The sequence below is a fragment of the Acanthochromis polyacanthus genome, chromosome 15 (genome assembly GCF_021347895.1).
Source record: "Acanthochromis polyacanthus isolate Apoly-LR-REF ecotype Palm Island chromosome 15, KAUST_Apoly_ChrSc, whole genome shotgun sequence".
Lineage (NCBI taxonomy): Eukaryota > Metazoa > Chordata > Actinopteri > Pomacentridae > Acanthochromis > Acanthochromis polyacanthus.
The window spans coordinates 10,602,143-10,625,039 of NC_067127.1; the positions used below are offsets into that span (position 1 = coordinate 10,602,143).

Consider the following 22,897-nt stretch of genomic DNA (forward strand, 5'->3'; position numbering starts at 1 on the left):
TTAGGAAATATAAGATTTAGATATAGATATCAGTTACATCACTACACAGCAAACCCAGTCAGAAACTTTGTTAAATTAAAATAAACAGTCATGCCAAATCAATTAGACTCAATTTTATCATTTCAAAAAAAATCATAGGACATGTCCTTACTGTCTATTGTCGGAATTTATAGTTTGATGCCTTATTGCATTAAAGCACTTTGTTTTTTAGTTTTTTTTTTTTTTTTTTTAAACAGAGTGTAAATAAATGTGCCTTGCCTGTAATTGCAATCATCCCTTTTTCTCTGTGGGACAGAATGACAATTCATAGGACATGAAACAAGAAAATAATAATAATAGAGCTGCAAGAAACATTTGACTATCAACTATTAAAGAAACTGCCAACTATTTTGATTGCTGATTAATAAGTTTGAGATAATTTCTGAGGAAAAAGGTCAAATGTTTTTATTTCTGCCTCTTCAATTTGAATATTTTCTGATTTCTTTACACCTCCATATTGATAAACTGAATATATTTGGGGTGCGGATGAAAGAAAACATTGGTGGATATCATCTTGGGCTTTGGGAAACACTGATCAAGATAAACTGACATTTTTAAAATCAAATCATCAAAAAAATGATCAACTGTGAATATAATCTTTAGTTGCAGCTTCAAAAATTAGTAATTAAACAAATGGTCTCAGCAACAAAGACTAGTCATCAAACTATGAACTTTAATTTGATACAGTAAATCTTTGGAGTGAAGCACAACATACATTAATACATTATACATAAGGTGTTAGAGTGTAAGCCTATTTCTACTCAATAAATGCAGCCTCATTAACAATCACAATGTAACTTCATTTGCGCATTAACAAGCAAAAACTGTTCAGTTCTGTTTCTGTAGGAATAATACAGCAACAACTGCAATACTTATCAAAACTTCGTTCTGCATGACCTGAACCAGTGTCACTGACATTCCAAATATCTTCATCGTAAGAAAATATTCTTTCAAAATATAAAACATTCATAAGAAATAAATATAACACAACATTTACAGCCATTACAGCTAAACTTTTTCATTTAGACGGAGAAATGACTGCACTTTCTGCATACAGGTATACATTATATTTTCTTTTATGGTAGCAGGCGCATACAGTATATACATATAAAATGAATTCTAAACAGTATAGAGTGTGCACACAAAACAGCAGAAAAACATATTTTCTCTTCATGTGATGTAGAATGGTAATTTCTTGGAACAATGCATGGCTGAGTTTTCCACAGTGAAGCATTTTCCTCTTAAAAAGTTCAACGGTATGTTGGCCGAGGAATTTTTTTATTCCTGTAGTTTGCGTTCCAGTTCGGTGAAAATCTTTGCATTGATTTCATCCACTTCATCTTCCACCTGGACACACAAAAAAAGACAAATTATATTTTGGATTTTAAAAAATGAAAGAAACTCAACTCAGCGTAGGAGTAAGCACTGTAAGTGAAATCAATATAAGATGTTCTTTCCTCTTTTTCTTTATTTTGTTACAAGTCTGGCTGCCAAAACTACAGAACTTCAGGTTGAAAAATCACTTTCTGGTCTTACTACTTGACCAGCAGTTACATTACCACTGATATATAATGACGTAATGATCTATACAGCAGCTTCTTAAACGCATATAAGAACTACATCCAACAATGGTACTTAATCTCAACAATAAATTGCACATCTACAAAAACCAAAACACTGATTTTGATATTCACCTGCTCCACCTTGTCTACTTCAGGGATATAAAACTGCATCATGTTCTGAATGCCATTCTTCAGAGTGACCGTCGAGCTTGGACATCCTGTGCAGGAACCAACCAGCTTCAACTTGACTGTGCCGTTCTCAAAACCCTTAAAGATGACGTCGCCTCCATCCTCCTGCACTGTAGGTCTTGCGAGTGAAAGAGGCCATATCAGTTTGTACAGAACAAGGCAGCACAGAGGACACACAGATAAAGACCTATCTCAATACAACTGACTTGTACAACGCTGTCAGTGTGAGTAAAGAAACATTTTCTCATGGGTGAGATCGTTTTAAATTATACACAGTGAGTAATCAACTGTAACAGATTACTCAGTCGCAATGTAGATTAAAATTATCACCTAAACTGTTCTAAAATTTTGTAGTTTGTACCTGATTCTGGTGTCCAGAAGCTCTTTGATCATAGACACAATGTCGTCATCATCTTCAGAAAGGCCTACAATAAAAAAAAAAACAGAAAGCATGAAAATATTTACTCACCGTCATGTCAAGCACTTGCATATTTCCACATTGCATACTCACTGCTTTCATGGTGCACTGCGCCTGTTGTTATCGGGTCCCCACTCTCAAAGAACTTAGCAATGGCCTCCAAAGCGTTGCGCTTAATGTCTGTCCATTCCACATCTTCATCAGTCTGACAGAAAAAAAAACAACAAGCATCTCCAGTGTTGTCTCTAACCAAAGATTTATGGGATAAACAATAAAATGGTGAAGACAGGCCATAAGAACACATTCAGTACTTACTTTAGTGACCGTGATGAAGTCAGGGCCAAAGAACACACTTTTCACGCCTTCAATTTCAAACAAGTCCCTGAAAGAAACATGTTATCATGTTATTGTTCAAGAAGAATAAAAAACAGATCATGACATCATGAAGCTGTTTCTGTGTATTTAGTGATTACAGCATGGGCCTGAGACAAGACCAAATGTCTCAGTAAACAAAACATCACATCTACAGAATGCCTTCATGTAGTCAGTTGCTTTCATCATAAAACCGTGCAGAACCACAGCGTACATCTGTTACTTCGACTGTATGCACTCTTCAACCAAGCAACCCCATCAAGGTCAGAAACTGAAGACAAACATTATAATGGCAAATGAAAGACAACAGACTCACTCACTGCTTTCTCAAAATGTATCATTTTCTGAAACGGTCGTCATAAAATGACATACAGGGTGACCCAAAAGTTTGGAAACACAGTTTAACTGCAGTGTCTACTTGAGTTGGGGGTGCATGAATTCACTCTTATTTTACCCATTTTTGTTATAGCATAATAAAATAACTTAAAAGCATAGTATTTGCAAAGTGCAATAACTCGGAAGAAAATGAATAGAACCAGAAGGTCCAGGTATGCTGGAGCATAACTTCAAAATGCAGGCCATCAGTGTCAGATTTCAAAACTCTTGATGGTAAAGTATCTGACAGTTTTAATTTTTTTTAAACATCCAAAAGTACTATGAGGCAACATTTACTGGCCAGTTTAAGGAACCTTCATAAGCATGAATGAACATACATTCCAGAAGATACCAGTGTAACCAGTGTAACCAGTTGGTGGAAACCTTCACAACTCTGTATAAGAAACAAACGTGAACATGTCGAAATATGTTTGTTTTACACTCATCTGTTACTCTTCTGAATGTATCTGTGGTACTGATTTACTGGAATAACAATATATTATTTTTTATTATAGACTTTTCATTTGTTTCCAAACTTTTGGGTCACCCTGTAAACTTAAACACAAACTTGAACTTCAACATAAACCTGCTGGATACTTTGGAGTTTTTCTTGTTCATGTGTTGGTGTTGAAGTGAAAACTGTTGGTCAGGCATGCTTTTTTTTCTAATGCAAAAATAATCTTCAAAATCAAACTATTCATATTTTCTGTGTTCATTTAGATCTGAATATGAGCCCTGCTGGTTGTCTTAAGAGTCTTTTAAATCGCTTCTTAAAACATCCTTTCATCATTAAGCTTTTATGAATGTTTAACATTTTGTTAGCCCACTTTTGACTGATTATAGTCCTTTTTTTTTGAATAACTCTATTTTATTCCCCCATTTAATGATTTTCTTTTGTTGATAGTTGCTGTTAAATCAACTGATGTTATTAATCCTTTCGATCAAGCACTTTATAACTTTGATAAGACAATGCTTTATAAATGTATTCATTATTTATCATTACTATAAGAAACCAATAAGACATGTTATCAGTGTGAAAACACATACTGTACATGTACACACATTATCTTGTCTTGGTGCTTGTCCAAAACACTTTATGATTTCCGCAATACAGGACCTGGACACACTGACAATTAGTCTTGTTTTAAAACACAAGAAACAGCAAAAATACAAACATAAATTTGACACAAAACCTGGCTAAGGATGAAGATCCAGCTGAGCTCGGAGAAGGAAAGTCAAGAGTCCCACTTCCAAGGACAGGTTTGCCTGGGAGAAACTTCAAGCTTCTGGGGTTTGGAGTGTCTTGAGTCTGGATGGACAGGGGTCTTGCTGAAAAACAAAAATATTAAACCTTATTACAGTTGTATGCTTTATTCTTCTCTGACTATCATTGATAAGTCTTAGAACAAGATGATGGCTGGTAAATGAATGCAGGAAGGTGTCCAAACAATGTTTTCTCACTTGAGAAGTGTGTGGTTCCTGTCCTGGGCTGCAGCTGGGCTCTTCTGAAGCTCTGGGTCGTGGACTGTGAGTGGTATAAACTTCTGTTCTTGTCAGAAAACCTAAAGAGGAAAGACATATTAGACCATGTCTCTCCATCTCATTCATTTATCGAGGTAGGGTGAGATGTAAACGCAGCGTTGGTGAATTTAAGCAAAGTGAGACGTTTAAGTTAACTGTTAGCTCGGGTTATGTGTACAAGCCTGGAAGGCAGCAATGTGACCCCGAGGCTCAATCATTTACGGATAATGAAGTTTGCTATCGAGTTAGCTCACGACTAGCAGCTAAGCTACATGCTTGAGATGAGAAAGACACACATATGACATGAAACACAAAGATAGAACGGAATGTCGCTTCTAATAAAGGGTTTCCCATATCTTCGCTCAAACCCAGATGAATGGGGGTGGAGAGAGACAAGCCAATGCTTTGTGTCGCAGTTTCCTGGCTAGCTACCTAGCTGGCTAAAAGTTCAATCTCCCCCACATGTCGAAATACCGATTATACACTTTAAGCAAACAGTATAAAATGTTACATGAGTTGTAAGAAACGTGTACAAAACGATAGGTCACAACTGCAGAGGTCCAAACCTAAAATGAGCCATAGTTCTTGCACGGAACAACTGGTGAAGACCCCATCTCATGTGCGCCGCCATTTTGTTTGTTTTGAAAATGAGGACCTCGTGTGGTGGAAGCTCAGATCCCTGATCAGGACTGGATTTGGTTTTTATTCATCATAAATGCCTTTCTTTAGTTTCTTTATGAAGTGAAAGAGTGAGGGAAAAAATCTATGGATTTGGGAAGATTATAAACATTAAATTTATAACATTAAAATGGTTGACATCAACATTAAACTAGTTAATTATTGTATGGTCAGACAGAGTACCATAAGATTATTTGACAACAGATCTTCATTTTCAGAATTTGAAAGGTACTAGGAATTTGAGTCATCAAGAAAATAAAAAAAACAAAACAAAAACATGTATGTATTCATTTATTTAGCTGTTAAAGTACTTGCACAAAAACACAAGAGCAGGAAGTGTTATGTGTAAAGGGGCATGTTTAAAGTGAAAATAGCGCAGACTCCAAGGATAAAGGAGTAAATACAGTTATTAACAACAAATACAGGGTTATCAGCACTTTAGATACACAAGGAAGGTGGAATCGAGCAGAAAGCAGTATAGTTTGAATTAAATATTAACAGCAATTTATTCTCTCTCTCTCTCTCTCTCTTTTCTTTCTTTCTCTTCCTCTCACTCTTTTTTCCTGCTTATTTTTCCTCAAATTGTGAGCAGCTTAAACACAACCAGCAGTGAAAAACATACTCAGATCATTTACATAAGCAGTGACAGTCCACTTGTGTAGTCATACTACAATTTTTTTTACAGTCACATAGTACTAATACAGCCACACAATATAACCACCAAAATGTATTCTGAAATAAAACACAAGTGTCTTGCTTGTATTTTCTGATAAACGTTCTTTACGTAACCAGAAAAACAAAGCATATCACAAAGCTTTCAGTTCATGTCTTTCGTAACAGTGAAACAACTTTTCCAACCTCATAAGTATTTTCAAAATCCCAGTCGGTGCACATATACAAACATTGACTTTGCAGAACAACATCCACAGTCAGTTAGTAGCATATAAGAAACCCTGCAGTAGCTGGCTCAAGATGGAGCATATAAAGGTGAGTTTGTTTGGAATAAAACAAACAATGTGACATTTTCACGCGGGCCAAACCCACATTTCCCAACACTTACACGGTGAGGTGGTGCTCTGAAGGAGTGGCAGAGACAGACTGAGACGCTCCCATATAAGCAGGAGTCTACTCTGGATAGAGGAAGAACTACATCAGTGTCACTGTTTGCTCAAAGGACCTGGCATATATTTTTATCCTACAAGGTTAAGATTTTATTTTTTGTTCTGGCACTGATCCTGCTATGTGGGTCTGAGGCTGACTTTATGACGGATCTACAAACAACTTGAAGAGATCTACTGCTGAAACACTTGGACTTCTTTTTTTTTTTTAACTTTATACTTGTCTTCCTTGCTACAGAGCCATGGTCCTCTGGATTATCTTCCCAATCACCCTCTCCCTGGTGTCCCTCATTGGAACATGGACTGTGTAAGTTTACCTGAAACTCAGGGTCTCCCTTTTGTTTTTACACCACTGTGAAGCTATTAGAGCAACTCATTATTTTCACAAGCAGCTTTTGTTTTGTCTTTATGTCTGTACTGTGATACAAATAACTTCACACTCGTTCTTTTATACTTAGTGAACAATCTTAATGAGAAAATAAATACAGTTTGTCATCATTTACATCTCAAAGCTATAGGTTTAAAGATAATGATGTGTTTCAGGTTTCCTGATATTTTAACTCCTGATAGACGCTACTAAGAGCGGCACATCAAAATCATTTTACAAATTTCATGATCATTATCATTGAATCGCATAATCTTACCTGAGGGTATCGAGATTCCAGGGATAATGCTGACTACACTTGACCCTTATAAGACTTTTCATATCAATTTTGCCTCAAAGTCAAAGTCAAAATCAGCTTTATTGTCAATTCTTCAATATGTGCATGACATACCAAGAATCGAAATTATGTTCCTCTCTCTTCATGCAACAATAGACATTAAATAAACATTTAGAAGGTTCTGAGGTTAAAAAAGTATAAATTTAGAAATGTAATGTACAAAATAAGATATTAAAAGGCAAAAACTATGTAAATTAAGAACAAGAGAGCAAAAAATCGGGTAAACATGCTTTTCACATCACTTAACTGTGATATTTAAGCTCTTCATGTGTCCAATCTAAAAACTGAATTTAAACACGTCAGAGAATTCAGTTACTGCTGACACTTAGCATGAAACGGCGCAACTGAAATATGTGATCAGGCTAGTTTTTTTTTTTTTTCCACTGTGGGGTGTGCACACCGGACTGTCAAGATATTCTGAAACACAATATTGTAGAACAAATTTGCACACCTACTTGCCATTCCATGTTTCATAATATGTAGATTTAATCATCAGAGGTCATTAGTGAGTACATGTGCATCTGTTTTGTTATTGTGCTTGACTGGATATCTTGCACTGATATGACATATGGGCTATTTTTATTATTCATATTTATTTATGAGAATGTAATCCTGTGTATTTTTCTCCAAATTGATGCGTTTTTGTTTTTTCGGATACATTTTAAATAGATGTTGACCCAAAGTACTTCCTAATAGAGAAACAAGACTATTGTTACAAATTCCATTTTTAAGTACAAGTATTAAGATTGGGACCCTACAAGAATACTTTACATACAAATCGACCTGACTAATTTAAGTATTTAGAGTAAGATTCTTCATGAATATGTGCCATAACTAATTATTTGATTAAGTAAAGAGTAAGGTTAACAGGCTAGAAATGTATATAGAGAAAGCTAATAAAGCCTATGATTCCCTTTGAACAAGTACATTGTGGACATTATTGTGGTTTACTGAGAAATCAATGTGATGCAGGTACATCAGACATCTGTCAAAATATCAGGTGCAATAAAAAATCATTAGAGGATAGTGAAGAGTCATCCTTTTCCTGACTGTGGTGGTTTATTGCTGTCATAGATTTAATAGAAAGCACATATTTATCATTCAGAAGGAAATTGCTGTTAATTATCTACGTTATTCTGGATCATTGGAAGTTAATGTTTTATTTAATGTAACATATTTACATTTTTGATACATTTTAACCATACAAAACTACCAGATGTTAATTCCAATTAAATCAACTTATCATATCCGACTATTACAGTTTTGTCACCACTGTTTTGTTTTCTTAAGTTTTATATATGTTTTTAATTGCCCCTTGAAGGCAAATAAAGTTTTTGAATTGAATTGAATTATATTTGCAGATATGGCCTGGCCTTCTTCAACGGTCACGTCTGCTCCCTCAGTGAATGGTAAGTTGTGTTTCATTTTTCTATCGTTTAAACCATGAAAATCAGACAGATTCTCCTACATGTTGGTTGCTAATTTGTTCTCAGGGGTAATGACAACTTCTGCCAAGTGAATCAGTCCGCTGGATGTTGCTTGGTTCCCACCATCAGGTAAAACTACAGCATCCTTAATTTCACCTTCCACTTGTCCTCTTCCCTGCAATCAAACAGTGAAACATAATTAACTGAACCAATTCTGTGATTCCAGCTCCAGTGGAAAGCAATCACCAGAGAATTCTCTTTTCACAGCCACAATCAACGCAGGATCCTTTCTGTGTGAGTTAACCTGCCAGATGTCTAACGCATTTTACATAATAGGTGTAAAATGCGTCATATTAACTGTGCTCTCCTCTTCAGTTCTGCTGTTCTGTATATTCCACCACGCCCATATTATGGAGAAACATGGGTGTCATTCCATGCTTAGCAAGTCTGCGTTGGTGTTTGGTGTGGTGGCAGCTTTGGGGGCATTTGCAGCTGGAAACTGTAATGTAAGTACTGCATCTGTTACTGTCTACACTTGAATTTTGTTCAATTTGCAGCATTAAAATTCTTCATCAGATCCACAATTTCAGGAGCCTATAGACGGCAGATTTCAGATGGGAAGCAGAGTACACCTTTCCCTTGTTATTTAGAATATGTACATTTTACGTGGTGACTAAATGTGAATTTTCCTTTTCACAAATTGACATTTTTACCATGAATTGATAGAAAAAAGGCTCAAACTGGGGCATGAAAATTCACCAGAATACAGAAAATAAAGTGTTTGACGTTCCAAATTTCCTGGGGAAATTCCTGTCTTTTGTTTCCTCCTCAATATTCCTACCTCCATGGGCCTGTGAAAGGTCTTTATCTCGTGAAGTGGTAACTTCTGACAAACCTTGAACATATCATAAAACTAAATAGCTTCGAACTGCACCTGTGCGGAAAAAGCAAACAAAGGAGGGTTACTATTTGTTTTATGTTGTCTGTATAGCACGAACAAAGTTCTTATACCTCCTCTATAGTCTGTAGCATTACATAATAGTTCAATTTCTACTTGAGTAACACTAATACAAAAAGCCAAATATAAATCTAATATCAACATTAGAAGTGCACATTTTTCATTTTATATTACATATACCTCTGAAGCAACTGTTTTCAGCATGAGAAAAAGATAAGAATGATTTCTTCCCCCTGTGTGTTGTTGACATAATACCAAACAACTGTGAGATTACAAGGAATAAATTGGAATCAGTTATTGTTGGGGTTACTGCAAAGTAAAAACAATGTAACTGACGGAGGAGATTCACCATCCAAACACTGCTCTCCAATGAAAAATCTGTGAGTTGACAGTTCAGTAGCATTTACAGAGCAGCCACCCTGATAGCTAACTATCTTTAGAACAATTCCTGCCTTGATTTCAACTACATGTTCCTTTTCTGACACTGGAATCTGCTGACTGTCCTCCATAGCCGGGATACCTGGCCTTCCCTCACTACCTCGGAGCTGCCATCAGCTTCATGTGCATCTGCTTCTACACAATTCTGCTCACCGCACTGACAGGGAAGTGTGTCCTGACAGGATATGAAAGAGTTCTCTACCCACTGCGCATCATCTCCACCGTGATACAAATCATCATAACCATCTGCTGTATCCTTTCTGAAACCAGTTGAGTTATGTGTAGTCTCTATGTCTCTCTCTCTCTCTCTCTCTCTCTCTCTCTCTCTATCTATCTAACGTTTTTTTCAATGAAGATAACATTAATCAGAAATACAGTCTAGACATTGTTAATGTAGCAAATAATTATTTTAGCTGGAAGCAATTGATTTTTAATGGGATATCTCCATAGAGGTACAGAGGAACATCTCCAGCAACCATCACTCCTGTGTTCTAATGCTACATTGTGTTAGCTAGTTGTGTAGAAAGGCTACTTGATGATGACAAAATCCTTGTGCAATTATCTTAGCACATGAATAAAAGTCTGAGTTTCATCAACATGAAATTGCCTGGGTGACCTGAGGCCTGAGTTATACTCTCCGGTGCTGCTGTGCCATATTTGGATCCGGCCTGCTGCTGCTCTGTTTACAAAGTGGGACTGGCCTCACACCAGTCGACTTTACAGAGGCAGACATGAATTAATGACACTTTCAGCCACATTAATCTTTAACCATTGTTTTCCTGCAACACTCAACATCACATTTCTCTTCACCTTTAAGTAGAAACTGCACAGCGATGCGACATCAGTCTTCTACTGGAGCAATTTAGAGTTTAATGTCATGTTTAAAGCTGCTTTAGATGAGTTGTTGATGCAAAACTCAAAGTCTGGGGAGTTCTGTGGGCCACTGTTTTAAGCGACTCAAGTGGAAATTCAATACATACTGTACATCCACACTAGCCTGTATCTGAGAACGTGAGGTCCTGCACTCCAGGATGATAAGAGTTGGCCTACGTAGCACATTCATGTCCATGCAGTGAGAATATAAAACACCACAAATGTGCACATTATGCTAACACATTTGCTTTAAATCCAAAAGATGTTTTAAAACTGGCAACCATGAAGCAAATCCAGTTAACTGTGCCTTATTCTGAATTGATAAACTTCTGTCTTCAGTGGTTGTAATGTGATCTCAGCTCTGTTCCTTCACCAGTGATGCATCCAACTACTACTTACTGTTCCATACATCCTTAACTTTAAACCCTTCAGATACCATTTTCTTTGCCCAGGACAAGTACTACTACCTCCACCTGTCTGCTGTATTTGAGTGGATGCTGAGCGTTAACCTGGAGCTGTTTGAGCTCAGTTACGCAGTGGAGTTCTGCTTCTTCTCATCCTTCATGCTTTCAAATTTGCTGAGCAAACGAGATGAAGAAAAGCCTTTAATGATGTCCTGATATCAGGCAGCCAGGGTCCAGCTGAAACACACGGACACCGAGGATGGACTGAGTAAAACATCTGTAAATACAGTGGCTGGATCGTGGCTGGAGGACAGATAGTGGTTTTTAATTCCAGTCTCTGCTGGGATGGATTTCCAACCGTTACTGGACGATGATCACTTTAATTCCACTCTCTTGATACTGTTTGCTGAACATTGTAAAATATTTCTTACTGGACATTTCTATACCAAAAGGTAAACCATTCCATATTTATTGAAACAAAGCACCTTGTACAGCAAATGAACAAAACATATCAGTTGGATTGTACTTTTGAGCAGGTTGTATAGATAATTTGCCAACAGAACAACCAACCTGAGGTGTTAAAGATCCTTTTTTGTGTGTGTAATTTTGTTGGATAATCAGTTATTAACGAAGAATTTTTCTAAATCCCAAATTTATATAAAAAAAATTTAAGCTGCTGCATAAAGCTTTGGCACTTTAATAAAACTATGACCACTTTACTCACTAAGAAGTCCTGCTATTGTACTAACATAACTTTAAGGTTCTGTCAGGAGGGTGGAGGACTTGGTGAGACAAACACTCAGGCACTTCAAGTTCATGCGACGTCACGAGATCCTGTTTGACTGGATGATTAACGCTGCGTGACGTTCAGACGGTTTGACAGTTTAATCACAATAAAAGAGACGTCGTGACCTTTTTGTCAAGTTACTGATGTAGACACATGATGTACGGTATTTGTTAGAGTGCTTACAGTGCTGTCAGTTTAGTTTCCAGGACAAGTTTTTTTTTTTTTTTTAATCTGCAGCCTGTACAGAAGCAGCACAGGAGTAATGATTTGTGAATCCAAAATCATACTTTTCTCAGTTTCTTTAACATAAATGCAATATTTTGAATCAAAGTTTTGTTCACTTGAGATTTTTGTATCCACAGGTTCCATTTTGTGTTTCTTAGTGGATGGAAGTGGGCACTAGAGTGGAAAAACATGACATAAACACTGCCAACTAGAGTTTAGGAACATTTAATTGACCACAGAATAGCTGAGTTTTTCTACTGTGAAACTATACAAGAACTAAAGATATTTTCAGGACAAAATTGGAGTGTTGCTTTCATTTTTATTATTTAATGTTTAAAAGAAAGGCCTTTGAAATGGCTATAAACTGTACTATGTACAAACAAAGAAACTGTGTGAAACTTGCTGTTCTTAAGTCAATCTACTGGCAAGTAATAGTAAATTTCAGCTTGTCTTCATAAAAATGCTCTAAATCCCCATTGAATACTTGATTCCTACCATCAAACACAATTATTGTCTTTCTGGTGAACACAGTGGAGCTCTTAGCAGCTAAAGTGTCAGATAGTAGAGACGAACATCAGACTTACAATTACCAGGACATGAGTCCAAATTAATGTTGCTTGATGTGGAAGTCACTAAATGCTAGCCTAGCCGCGCTAGACCCATGCTCTGAAGACGCAAGGGTCTAGGCACGCTCGACAGGGAGGGAGGCGGGCTAAAAGGTTGTCTATCAAATTACTCTGCAGCAATTGGGTAGGTATTCACCTTATTCAGGAAGTGAGGCAGGGCGGCGCCATTTTTGAGATTGACTTCCGGTTGACCGTCTTCGCACTACAACAACATCGAGTCCTCTCGCTACTGTAGCTACTTTTAACTGTTCTTTTAAGCGATTTTAACATGTTTGGCATCAATTGCGCTGTCCGTGGGTACCACAACAACTGGGGAAAGATGAAGCTTTCTCTCTCTCAGAATTGTTTAGAGCACGGAAAGGTTCGATCTGAATGCTGCGGACCAGCTCATGGCTATGTAAACACACAGCTTGCATCGGTCACTGTCAGCGCAGCTACAGCGATTCTACCAAAGTTCAGTTTCCACTAAAGACCTAGCTATGCCATCAGTGAGGTAAAAGATACTCTCTGCTATTTTGAAACGTTGTTATGACTGCGGTTTGGTCAGAATCAGTTTTTGTTGCTCCAGGGAATTAGCATTAGCTTGTGACAGGGCTAATAACACAGTAAACTGCAGGAGCTGTTTCAGAAATGACAATAACAACCTCCGTTTGCACAATCACATCATATATACATGAATCAAATAAAGTTTTATTCAAATCAACATACCTTCCATAATATCGCAGCAGCGTGACTGCAGGACCGTCCCAACCCAGCGATACAGGAGCATCCTGTGGTCTCCACCACTCCATCAGCTGTCACCAACACCCACGCCATGTGTGTGGAGGTACTAGCCTGACTCGGGCTGACATTAGCTTTAAGAAACATATATTCCCGTTCTTGATCTAACAGAACAGCGCCGACTTTACACTGTGCAAATATTGATAGGCTTCAGTGCTCTTATAATTCCTCATAGCTGAGCGTTCAACGCCAAGAGACAACACGAAATAGTTAAAAATATCGCCATACATGACTTGTGGCCACTTTTTCATGTCATCCTCCCACTCTGTAATAAGTCGCGGATGCGGCAGACTTGATCCATTTCTGTTTTTTAAAGAGGTTTCCGTTTCTTCCCACATCACTCTCTCAGTTGTAAACACCGGCATGATCGAGTTACCGGAAGTGCTACTCAAAACAGGAAGTCCCGCCCGTTGGAAAATGGGCGGAGCTGAATAAGGTGAATACAATCAATCAGCGCAAATAATAGGCTCCTATAGCGCCGGAAATCAGAGGATGCGGTAGTTCGGTGAAGCCTTATTTATACAGTCAATGGGTGAAGCTGAAGTATATTACAGACATGTTAACAGAAAGATTATTCAGAGTCGGTGCTAATGGAGCTCAACGACTGTTTTTGTTGTCGACCCTGGCAGAGAATTAAATTCGTTGCCGTGGGTTGTCTAGCGCGGCTAGGCTAGTTGTTTCTGGTTGTTTCTGTCAGAATCCTTGCGCCTCTGTCATCACTTAGTTACACCCGCCTTCTGACTCTACACTTCATGGTGATTCGTCCGGCCAGTTTTAGGAGCATCCAACCTCAAGGCTTATGGAGGGTAACTAGACCCACCCTGGCAGAGAATTAAATTTGTTGCCGTGGGTCGTCTAGCGCGGCTAGGCTAACTAAATGCAACAAGTCAGGGTAATTCCCTCACATTAAAAAGAAAATCTTATATTACAAGATTCAGCACCACACTTAACTGTGAAACCATAAAATGTTCACAAAATGAGACAACCTCGTTCTGGTTTTAATGCAAAGCACTTAACCTTTACTTGAAAGAAGGTAATATACATCCTGGAATTACAGATAATAAAGATACATTATGAGCAAAATCATTGCACAATGAATATCATCTTTCTTTCGCATCAGCCGAGAGAGGAGTGCGACAATATCTACAGTTTTTGTTAGGAAGAAAACAGTGAAAAGCACACCTAATTCTGTCAGCATCTTTACTGTATGGTACACTGTAAAAAATGTCATCTATATGCAGTAGTCCACATTATTAACCTTCATAACAAAAAAGAAAAAACAATTTGAAAAAACACGACTTTCATGGTTGTCTTTCAACTAAGTAACTGCAATGCATACATTATAAATAAATGTAAGGGGAAGAAAAGAAAAAAGTTCAAAAGTTCTACAAGCAATATCCCACAATTCCAGCATGGCTGAAACAATAAGTGGCCTTAAATCCAAACCCTGCATTTTGGAGTGTGACCACAGCTTTTACAAACCTTTAAGATACTGTAGATTCTTCAAGCTGGTGCAACAGAAAGCCTGATTCATGCTGAACACTTCTGGATAACTCAAGTTAAAACTGCCCTTAAAACATGTTCTGTGTAAGATTAAGTTGCCTACTATCTTGTCCAGTGAGGTGAGAATCACTCTTTGTCAGGAGTGAGAACTCGGCATAAGAAAAACACAAGGCCTTATAGTTAAGTTTTTTTTTTTTTTTGCAACTCAAGCTAAGGGAGGGTTACTGGAATTAATCACAGAACTCTTCAACTCTAAAAGGAAATCATTTGTGTTCTCTTGCTCTCTTATGACATCGCGAGCCAGAAACTCTTCTCCTGTCCAGCCTCCTCCCTATTTATAACTATCGCTCTGCTGAAATCGTGTGTTGGGGGGAAGCTCCAACTGTACACACTATGAACAATTCTCTTTGCAATTAAATGAAAGGACACTACAGTAGTTGACAAACTCAAAATTAATGTGATGATGCAGATTGGTAATTGTTTAAATCTACAGCAAGTTGAAATGAGGGCGAAGTTTTTTCAAAACGGAGTACATGTTCTTGGTGGTGGAGCCGCTCTTACTGGACGTGTCGTCGTGTGACTGGTAGCCAATCATGGCTTTGATGGGGAGGTTCAGACGCTCTTTGTAAAGTTGCCTGTGGAAAGACGAGATGTAGCTCAATGCTTAATGAGAACTTATGCTAACATAGTGTCACCACCTAGTGGTCAGCTCCAGCTACCAGACTCATCTGTCCATTGTTGGTGCGGTACACAGGGTGGCCCAAAAGATTGTCCTCATTTTGCAGGCCAATAACTTTGGCAAATTCTTGTTGAAAGAACCTCAATTTCACAGAATGTATAGAAACAGATCACGATTTTACATTTAATGTTTTATTTTTGTTCAGTTTTCAGGTTTCATTGCGTTCACCGCAAAGAGAAGTCATTTTGCGTGTTGGGATATGCTGCGCACGCGTCACCCAAGACTGTGCAGCATGTCTTCAATGCAAAATTTGGAAAAACTTCACCTACTGGCAAACAAATCTGGACTTGGTATCAAAATCTAAAGTGGAAGGCTACTTATGCAGGCAAAATGACTTCTCTTTGGGAGTGAACGGCATGGCTCACCCTGAAAACTGAACAAAAATAAACATTAAATCTAAAATCGTGATCTGTTTCTATACATTCTGTGAAGCTCTGAGGTTATTTCAACAAGAACTGCCAAAATTATTGGCCTGCAAAATGATGTCAAATTTTTTTGGACACCCTGTATATTATGAGCAATGTGACTTTGCATCTTACCCTATCGTCATGATGGCGTCCCTGTTTTGGCAGTTGCTCGTCCAGATGGCTATTTTGTCGCCTTAGGTCTGACGTTGACCACAGCTCCACACACATCGTCGCTTGCCTCATCAAATGACTCACCAACTAACACAAGAGCTGCAAAATAACACAAAACGTGACACCCCCGTGATTCACATTGTGCTTTTTTAAATAAGAAATAATTCCCAGTCATCAGGAGAAGCGTATGACGGTGCTGATTCATACTGTAGAGAAGCCACGCAGAAAAGCAGTCGTCTTACCGTTTCCATCCAGTAGCGGTCGAGGTCATTGTGTCTCTGTTGTTTATTGAGGGTCATCAGCCATCGACCCCCGAGCTGTTCCTGTCATCCTCCCACATCGGCTTGATTCCATCCTGGCACACAAAATAAAGCAGCTATTATTAAAAAAAGGGCAACTACGGAATTTCCAGGTAGACATTAAAACCTGCTGCTCAAAAGAATAAACATTTTAATGCTGCAAAAAATCTCACTGGCTGACAAAGGAACGAAGTTTTCCTTAATAAAATAGATTTTTTTTTTTTTTTAAATCAAACAAACTCACCTTAAATAAGCAATAATCACAGCCAAGCCGAGTTTGCTTGGTTGCTGTATGTGATTATATAACCTGCAAGAGACACAGGATAGTGGATTAAAAACTTTACAAAAGTACAAGCTCCATTTGCATTAGTTCAGGTAAATAGTACTGTGAAGATTTCTAAAATCCTTTAACATGTTGATCCGGTTTCACAAAAGTCACACAATTCATTCTTGTTTTAATGAATATTTAAAATGTCGTCACTGTATAGTGACAGCATCATGATTAGATTACACAGACAGCACAGAAACTTACGCCCAAAAGTCTTCCACTGTATCAAATTTAGAAATCAGACGCAGATTCTCTGTCCAGCTTTTGCTCTTGTCATTTTTGAATACCACAGGGCCCATCTGAGAGAGGAGATGACAGGAATCACAATACTTAATATTCACAGGGTTAAGGTGAATGACTAAATGACATTGACAAAAAAAAGTACATAATTTCTTCCTTTACAAAAAAACATTCTTTTTTTTTTTTAGAATCAAAAACAAAAGACCTCTGTAGAATTAGGAAATGTCTAAAAAGGGTTCATTGTATGTTTCTAATGGCGGAAGATAGAGAAATTTAAGCCAGTCCTAGTACAGATGTACACCCTGTTTCACCACAGAACACAACAGCTACAAACGCATGCATGTCAATGCAAAGAAAGAGAATCACCAGCACTACAAATGCAGCCTTTGTTTACGATGGGTGCTGTTATTCTTTCATCAGAGGGACGGGGCTAGCAGGGGAGGGACGAAGGCACTGAGAGGACATCAGCTGAACTCTGTGCCCCCCTACACACACCACTATAACATCAATCCCACCTATGAGCCATAAACACAGATGCTGACAAAGTCCGATCAGACGATGAAACCACATTTGTGCCACGTAGTAACTGCACCGACACACACACAACACTTGGAGACGAGACAGTGCTGCTCCTGTGGTGAACCTACAGGAGTTCCATGAAATGACTGTATGGTTAGTCATGACATGTACACAAACATGGAGGACAGTGGGTCATGTCAGTGGTGGATTTATCGAGAACCCACCCCTCATTTCATGAAAATCTGTCAGACTAATATGACGCAGCAGGTCAAATCAAGAAGCCTTTAAAATCCTAATCTGGTTAACCTGTTTCACAGACGTAGGTGGTGCTTTTGATTGCCAAACACTGAAGCTATTGTGGCTAAGCTAAGGCTCCTGTTTTGAAATAAAGGCACCATAAATAGAGAGACTAAACCAGGATAAACAGAGTTGCTTAAAAGGCAATTAGTGTAGGTTTTTAATGCAGGTTACACAACATTTAACCAACAGGGAATGCTACGAGGAACCATGTCTTACCTAAAAACATGAAACATACAGATAAATAAAAACAAAATAGATCTAGATATGAGCACTTCTGTTAATGAGTATATATTAAATACATCTGTCTAAAATCCAGCATTCTTAATACCATACGAGGGTAAGGTAGCGTTTAAATGGTTGTTGGTAGTTGAGACTTTTAGGTCAGCTATTACCTTGCATGTAAATATATATCTATATTACTGAAAGTCATTAAGTTGCAAGAAATTGCAGAAGAGAAAGTGCAAAATGTCAAACTACTTTTATGATACAGACACAGTCCCACCTAATTTCTAATAGTTTGTCTTCCACAAAACACAGAAAAGATTATTTTTTCAAACAGAAAATTCAGTACATCTTAGCCACATAAACAAAAAGAAAAAAAAAAATCAACCAACTGATCAAAAAAGTCTATGTAAAGGTACCAGCATCAACAGATAAAATGAGACAGGCTCTTTATTTAGCTTTAAGTGGAGGTTCAAATTATATCACATGATCTGATTTTCAAATCACTTTCACCATGTCAAAAGCCTGACCTGCATGCCATCTCATTCAGAGACAGGTTTGCTGATTTAATTCGAAACCTGGTGCTGAAGGAGCAACAAACTCGTCCACAAGAGTCTTGTGGCGGCATTATTGCCACTGTTAAAATGAACATCTGAGTGCTTGTCGAGCAACATGTTTATTGTCTTATTTGGACAGTGTGCAATTAGTTTAGGCTTAGCCGTTCATTAGAAACTCCTTGAACCTTGATGTACCGTTCAGCCTTGCATATATTGGTACATGCACAGGAACTATCTAGCTGTGAGAAAGATCAATTTAAAGACAGCTTGTGTCTAAATGACAGGATGCTGTCACTAACAGGTTTGTGAAGATCCCAATTTTATTGTGTCCTATATTTGCAAAGAGCTCTATTCTCAAAGTAGTACTTTTTACAGCACCTAGATCTTATTCATAGCTCAAGACAAAAGATCAACCACATACGGAAATAAATTCAGGGAGGCAGTACAACATTGGTGTTGCTCATTTTTAGACTACTTACTACAATAGACAGTATATTTGTTAGTTTTCCCCAGTAGACTACACATTTTTAGAAACTGAATGCGTTTTTCCTACTTTCCGGCAGCTGCTGGTTTCCCCTAATGTCAGTGCCATATGAAAATCATGTTGCCTGCCCTGAAACTTGAAAGTGATCATCGTGTCTACTTAAATTACAGCTAAGTAACAGAGCTGTGCAGCCTGTCCAATCAATCTGTGGATTTGCCTCCATAGACCACAGGAAGAACCAAACTTCTTGACAAAATACAACTAAGTATATAAACAGTGCTGCAATGCAATCTGAAACAGGTTTAATGCTTCTGCAGGTTGATTTTAACACATTACTTAAAGGACTCTAGTGGTCACTTCTCAGATGTCAAGAGGTTCATATGAAGATATGAAAACCTTTATTATACAATACAACTTTTATTCAAATTAACTCAATCATTCATTAAGCAACAGGCCCAATCCTGCTACCTGCTAACCATGACAAAAGACAAGCTGAAACATATTTGAAAAGAATACTTAACCACAAACTTCAAACAATTCAACCTGCCAGGACTCCTTACAATGAAAAACGGCTGCGAAGGGAGACAGAGGCGACAACATCAAGCCCTCTAACTGAGACATCAACCATTAAACGTGGCACAGTTGAAAACCAAACCAAACCACAGCATTCTGATATAAATCTGAACACCTAAACCAGAATGACAGGACAGCGTGAGCCAGGTTAAAGCAGCAGATGTGAACAAACTTGACCTCCGAGGCCGGGCTGAACAGACAGAAAGGACTAGAAGTGACTTACTAAGTGAACTACTCAGCATTTCCCAAACCGACTGTACAAAGCTCCTGAATGGGTCGTCACCAACGCAGAACTATGATAACACTTCTAAAAAGACAATAGTGAACAACAATTGCAACACCAACACAGAGGGCAGGAAGCAGAATCCTCCAATCTGCACCTCTGATTCAAGCCTACAGCAGCTTCCAGCTACATGTACCATTGATTTGTAAATTATTTGAAAGCATACTTACATTCATTCAAACTAAAATATCCACACCTTTTTTTTTGACAATTTTAAGCTCAATAAGGAGCTCAGAATTCCTGTGCTAAATATAAAATGAAACTGATCACAGAATACAGGTTCAGAAGGAATTTGTCAGTAGACACACATGGTAATAGAGACTAGAGAAGCAATTTAATTAAGACACCTGAGCAGGGAGTATCAAAACAAGCAGTCTCACACCCAATCACTGAGGAGTATGAACTAGACTAGACTAACATAACCTCTGTGTGCGAGGCCAACGAGCACGAGTCAAAGTGGTCAACTTCCCTTAAAACAAGCACGGATGAAACGTAGTTTTAAAGCAAGAGACAGAAGAGAGAAGTGGTTCCCAACTTGGTCAAATGTAAATTAATATGTTGAAGTGGCCATTAACTGACTACTACATTTATTATTTGCACAATTGAGCTGACTTTGACATATCACTGAGCAAGGACCATATTTGACTTCAGGCCTATTTTAAGTGTTAGCATTCTCCTAAATTATTACCTCACTATTCTTGCCATGGTTCAAAATTTTCACAAACACATTTCAGGTCAAAGTTACAGCAACATAGTATATGATAGTATATGTTTTAAAAGCCACACATCCTTATTCAATAATGTGGACTTTCTAGTGATCCAAAAATGCTGCTTGGTATCCAAATGTACCAACTTGTTGAGGCACAAACTGTTTAAAATTTTATTCTCACCTGTTTTGCAAAGGGTGTTTGATATACTGCTCAGGATTTGCAACAACCTGACTGTCAGTCTGTTGATCTTCAGTTTCAGCTGCTTTCTGAGGAGACACACACACACAAGCAAACCCTCTTTGAATACAAAAGACATTCAATTAAAAATCTGTCAGTCTCTTCTCTGGAAGTTCAGTCATTGGCGTCACAAAAAAACAAAAATGCAGAGTCAGTTCATTCATTATGCTGGTGGAAGTTATACAAATACTTCAGAAATGTGATGTGAAACTAAATAAGCCATTTTGGTTTAGTTGCGTCACAATGCAACTTCAATTATCATTTACAAAAAGGTGACAGCTTTCTAAGCCTGTGTAGCTGGTCAAACTGGATAAAAAAAAAAATATTAGCAAAATGGTGGACCTTGAAGGCGGTCACGTCTACATCACAGTTATTGGTCTTTCTTGGGGACCTTAGCCGTTACCCCCACACATTCAACACACCGTTCACTTTATACCATCGAAATGTAAAGCAAATACCCTTTTTAGAGTAAGACATGAGCGTCTAGCTCTACAATGTCGACATTTTTACCTACTACATATAATAACTAAGAAAGCATCGAGTGAAATGTTGGTAAAAATAAATTTGGTGAGTAAAACGTAGGCCAACTTTACACTGAACGTTTGCTAGCATTAGTTTTAGCAGACGTACAAGGCTAGCTACCAGCTAGATACACACGTGTGCAGATTGTCAAAAAATAAACCAATAATATAATATGAAGGGCATGTGCGAGTACGTGTAATTGTTCAAAACCACTACAAGACATTGACTCTAATATCGAATTTGATTAAAACAATTCATTGATTTGAGTTTGAATGAACGACGTCCAGTCAGTCACTCCCTCCCTGCCAACAAAGTCAGGCTGATCCATCACATTGCTGTGCATGCTAACGCTAATCCACGCGAACATCTGTGAGCCGAAATACAACAATTTTGCCCGAACACTAACGCCGTTTTAAAGAAGCCACGTTGTGTAATAAAGTCACAAGACAAAGCGAAGATGTAGCTCGTCTTTCCATGAACATTGGTCGAATTTTTCAGCTATCTCTTGTCTCTCTTACCGGCTCCGATGTCGCCATCTTGACTGTAGAAATGATCTGCCCGTTCGGCGCTTCTGCGTCACTCCATCCACTCACACTCCTACGGAAGCCGCCGCAGTCCACGGTGATTTGGATGACCCGAAAACAAAAAAACTTCCAGGGAAAAAATATAATTTATGTTTTCAATACTGTAATCATAAATAATGCGGTGTCTTTCCTAGAGATTTCTTCAGGTGAAGGTGGCAGCTAAATAGTAGGCTAATAGGGTATCATAGGCTCAACAGAGGTCCTGTACTCATCTTTGCATGGCTCAAACACAACTGAACTGTTCTTTTCTTGCAGTATCCACCATCTCATGTGAATGCCACATTTATAGCTAGTATCTGTTAATCTATTAATGCAGGTGATTTAAACTTGACAGGTGAAGTACACTGAAAAATATAAACACAACATGTAATGCTTTGTTTAATTCTGTCCATTCCTTTTAACACTTTCCAATATAAAAGAATGGACATCATGATGAAATGATTTATGCTCTACTTTGGCAGATAAAGTGTGGGGCCATAGAGCAGAAGTCACAACCCTGTAAGGAGACATGTGCCCGTGACACTTCAAGTTAATGAGGTTGTTGGTGCTGCTTTAGGAATATTGTTCCACTCCTGAATGCCTAGGAGAAGTTGACAGACATTTTGGGGGATATGATTATCTTGTCTGACATGTATATTCAGAGCATCGTGTGGCACATTTGTATTACAAATGTTAGTTGTGGACATTCAGGTGCCTGGCCACAGCCC

General features: G+C 38.0%; 3 protein-coding genes across 3 annotated transcripts; 1 reads left to right on the forward strand and 2 right to left on the reverse strand.

Moving 5' to 3' along the window:
- Positions 1-692: 692 nt before the first annotated feature.
- On the reverse strand, positions 693-5,151 carry zgc:110319 (uncharacterized protein LOC796111 homolog). Its single transcript, XM_022190088.2, has 8 exons — positions 5,043-5,151; positions 4,417-4,517; positions 4,149-4,284; positions 2,524-2,590; positions 2,302-2,413; positions 2,152-2,215; positions 1,734-1,908; positions 693-1,386 (listed from the first exon to the last, which is right to left on the reverse strand). The coding sequence occupies exons 1-8, from the start codon at positions 5,105-5,107 to the stop codon at positions 1,318-1,320; spliced, it is 789 nt and encodes a 262-aa protein (XP_022045780.1). The 5' UTR covers positions 5,108-5,151; the 3' UTR covers positions 693-1,317.
- Positions 5,152-6,306: 1,155 nt separating this feature from the next.
- si:dkey-228d14.5 (uncharacterized protein LOC796266 homolog) lies at positions 6,307-11,813 on the forward strand. Its single transcript, XM_022190064.2, has 7 exons — positions 6,307-6,579; positions 8,356-8,403; positions 8,488-8,550; positions 8,648-8,715; positions 8,797-8,927; positions 9,891-10,068; positions 11,123-11,813. The coding sequence occupies exons 1-7, from the start codon at positions 6,515-6,517 to the stop codon at positions 11,308-11,310; spliced, it is 741 nt and encodes a 246-aa protein (XP_022045756.1). The 5' UTR covers positions 6,307-6,514; the 3' UTR covers positions 11,311-11,813.
- Positions 11,814-14,502: 2,689 nt separating this feature from the next.
- Positions 14,503-22,201, reverse strand: eif4e1c (eukaryotic translation initiation factor 4E family member 1c). The gene is given in 11 exon segments (XM_051959472.1): positions 14,503-15,650; positions 16,294-16,357; positions 16,360-16,430; positions 16,573-16,651; positions 16,654-16,687; positions 16,876-16,901; positions 16,904-16,938; positions 17,164-17,242; positions 17,245-17,258; positions 21,028-21,113; positions 22,125-22,201. Coding segments are annotated over 11 exon segments (654 nt in total). The 5' UTR covers positions 22,143-22,201; the 3' UTR covers positions 14,503-15,502.
- Between the last annotated feature and the right edge of the window lie 696 nt (positions 22,202-22,897).